At 47.5% G+C, this 3,035-nt stretch overlaps 1 protein-coding gene across 1 annotated transcript in view; it reads right to left on the reverse strand.

Annotated features, from left to right (window-relative positions):
* LOC119331030 (2,3-bisphosphoglycerate-dependent phosphoglycerate mutase 2-like) overlaps nt 1–2,420 on the reverse strand; it is an 8,656-nt gene extending 6,236 nt beyond the window's left edge. The window contains exon 1 of the mRNA XM_037604196.1: nt 1,727–2,420. Coding sequence (XP_037460093.1) covers nt 1,727–1,868 — 142 coding nt within the window. The 5' untranslated portion in view covers nt 1,869–2,420. The remainder of the gene's footprint in view (nt 1–1,726) is intronic.
* Between the last annotated feature and the right edge of the window lie 615 nt (nt 2,421–3,035).

Raw genomic sequence — 3,035 nt, forward strand, 5'->3', positions numbered from 1 at the left:
TTGGTTAGCGGCGTGCATGTCTGCTGCTCTCGCAGATCCATCCTCTGAGCCACGCACGTATCAAGCTGCTATGCGCATTCCTCATTGGAGAGAGGCCATGGAGCAGGAGTATCAAGCGCTTCTTCGCAATCAGACATGGACTCTTGTTCCTCCACAATCACGGGTAAATGTCATTGATTCCAAATGGGTTTTCAAAGTGAAGAGGCATTCTGATGGGTCCATTGAGCGCTATAAGGCTCGTCTGGTTGCTCGTGGTTTTCGACAGCGTTTTGGACTTGACTATGAAGACACCTTCAGTCCAGTGGTCAAGCCTACTACCATCAGACTTCTTCTCTCTCTGGCTGTTACTCGAGGTTGGTTTCTTCGTCAGCTTGATGTTCAAAATGCTTTTCTTCATGGTGTCTTGGCGGAGGAGGTTTACATGTGCCAGCCTGCGGGTTTCTCTGATCCGGATCGCCCTGATCATCTCTGTCGTCTGTCCAAGGCAATTTATGGTCTGAAGCAGGCTCCTCGTGCTTGGCATGCTCGTCTTGCAATGGCTCTTCGTGCTCATGGTTTTGCATCATCAACTGCTGACTCCTCATTGTTTCTTCTTCAAAGGCCTGAGGTTACTATGTACTTGTTGGTCTATGTAGATGATATCATTTTGGTCAGCTCCTCTCAGTCGGCTGCTACTGCGCTTGTTCGCTCACTTGGTGCTGATTTTGCGGTCAAGGACCTTGGGAAGCTTCATTACTTTCTTGGTGTGGAGGTTACTTCTCGTGCTGCTAGCCTTGTTATGACGCAGAAGAAGTACTCTCTGGATTTGTTGCAGCGAGCTGGGATGCTTAAGTGCAAACCGACGACTAGACCCATGTCTACCACTGATAAGCTCAATGCTGTTGATGGTGAGCTTCTTTCTTCTTCTGATGCGACCGAGTACCGGAGTATTGTTGGTGGGCTCCAGTACTTGACGATCACGCGACCAGACATTTCCTATGCTGTTAACCGAGTCTGCCAGTATCTGCAGTCACCCCGTGACACTCATTGGTCTGCTGTTAAGCGGATTTTGCGCTATATTCGTTTCACGGTGGCTCATGGTTTGCATATTCGGCCGTCTGACTCTGGTTGTCTTTCAGCATATTCTGATGCAGACTGGGCTGGCAATCCGGATGACAGGCGATCCACGGGGGGTTATGCTGTCTTCTTTGGCTCTAACCTGATTGCCTGGAGTGCTCGGAAACAGGCTACTGTCTCGCGTAGCAGTACTGAGGCCGAGTATAAGGCTGTGGCCAATGCCACATCAGAGATCATCTGGGTACAGTCCTTGCTTCAGGAGTTAAGTATACCCCAATCACAGCCTCCTGTTCTTTGGTGTGATAACATCGGTGCTACATACCTTTCTGCAAATCCGGTATTCCATGCCCGAACGAAACACATTGAAGTTGACTATCACTTTGTGCGTGAACGTGTCTCTCAGAAGCAACTACAGATCAAGTTTATTTCTTCCAAGGATCAACTTGCTGACATCTTCACCAAGCCATTGCCTTTGCCACAGTTTGAGACTTGCAGGCGCAATCTTACCCTTCTAGATTCATTAGAAAGTGGCTAAGATTGAGGGAGGGTGTTAGACTGTATTTACATGTGTATATTGTAACGTTGTATACCACCTCATTATATATATATGTGATAGGTCACCCCTAGAGGGTTGTGCCAGTTTTCCCCAAAGCCTATTGTCTTACAAGACCCAACTTTCCGCTGCTTGGGCAGCAACTTCCAACTGAAACCAAACGCACATTGGCTGCTCTCCTGTCCAATCTAGAGTTCTTGCCGTTCCACCGGTGGGATTGTGTAGACACTATGGCATTGTGAGATGTAGCCGCGGCCATTCTGATTCCAGCAAAATACAAGCAAACAATTCATTAGTCGACTGCGTCTGCATACCTAATTCACAGCTTGGATTGTGCGATTTTTGATTTTTCTTTTTGAACGAGCAATTCTTGGATGAACAAATTGACGCAATAAATCACAGCTCAAACAGTGCAGCCCCAAAAAATAGCAATGAACCCCCTGCTTCAGCTGCAGTTTTTTCAGAAAGAACAGACCGCCCCCAGGCCTGAGATGAAGAACGCTTTCAGAAAGAAGGAACCGGGATCCCAAGTAAGCGCACCTCAAGAACCCAATGTGGAGGCCTTGCTGGAGACCTGGAAGTCTAGAACCGAGGAGCTCGGCGACACCAAGTCGAGGGGAGCACGTCGGAGAGATCTAGAGCGACGGGGGCGAGAGGGCCGAGGACAGCAACGAGAAAATCGAGGAAAAGCCTGGCGCGCGCGCTCTTCAGTTCTTGGTTGCGCAGGCGTGTGGGCTTGTTTGGCTCTGTCTTCTGTAGATCGAGGGGGGAGGCTCTCTCCTCTGGTTATTTGAAGGAGGAAGAAAAGGCATTGCCCTATTGGGAGAGACAATGGGAAAATATGAGTCGGAGCAAACTGGCAACGACCGTGTTAGGATTGGTGACATATTACCATGTGAACCACATGGAACCAACCGGTGACTTGTTAAATCTATACTAGCAAAAAGGCCCGTGCGTTGCAACGGGTGAAAATCAATATCAAACACTCTTTTGCCTTTTCGCACCTTATCCTCTTCCCCGCGCTTGTACGAGATAGTTGTGATGTCTATGTGATCACAATGCACCCAAATATGATAAATCTCAAGATGATGAGCTGATCCACAACATAACACACTATCTATGTAGGCTAGCATTAACTGACAAGCTCATGTGGAATCAGTTATCATACACGAATATCATTAATAGCTCATGACCAACATATGACAAGGTTGAAAATATCACCCTAAGACCGGCTCCAATGCAAGAGCGTTTAAAATCTTGAGCAAATTAACATGCACAATCATACAGCCCTAGTAGCTACATTGTGTATACTTTTTTTAGTGTCCGACTCTAGGTTATGTGTCGAGGCCGAAAGTAGCCAGGACGATGCAAAAGTTGCCAGGATTTTATTCCTAGCGCCTGCATTGTACATGCCCTAACCAAGTTT

Source organism: Triticum dicoccoides, chromosome 7A (assembly GCF_002162155.2).
Source record: "Triticum dicoccoides isolate Atlit2015 ecotype Zavitan chromosome 7A, WEW_v2.0, whole genome shotgun sequence".
In the NCBI taxonomy this organism is placed as follows: domain Eukaryota; kingdom Viridiplantae; phylum Streptophyta; class Magnoliopsida; order Poales; family Poaceae; genus Triticum; species Triticum dicoccoides.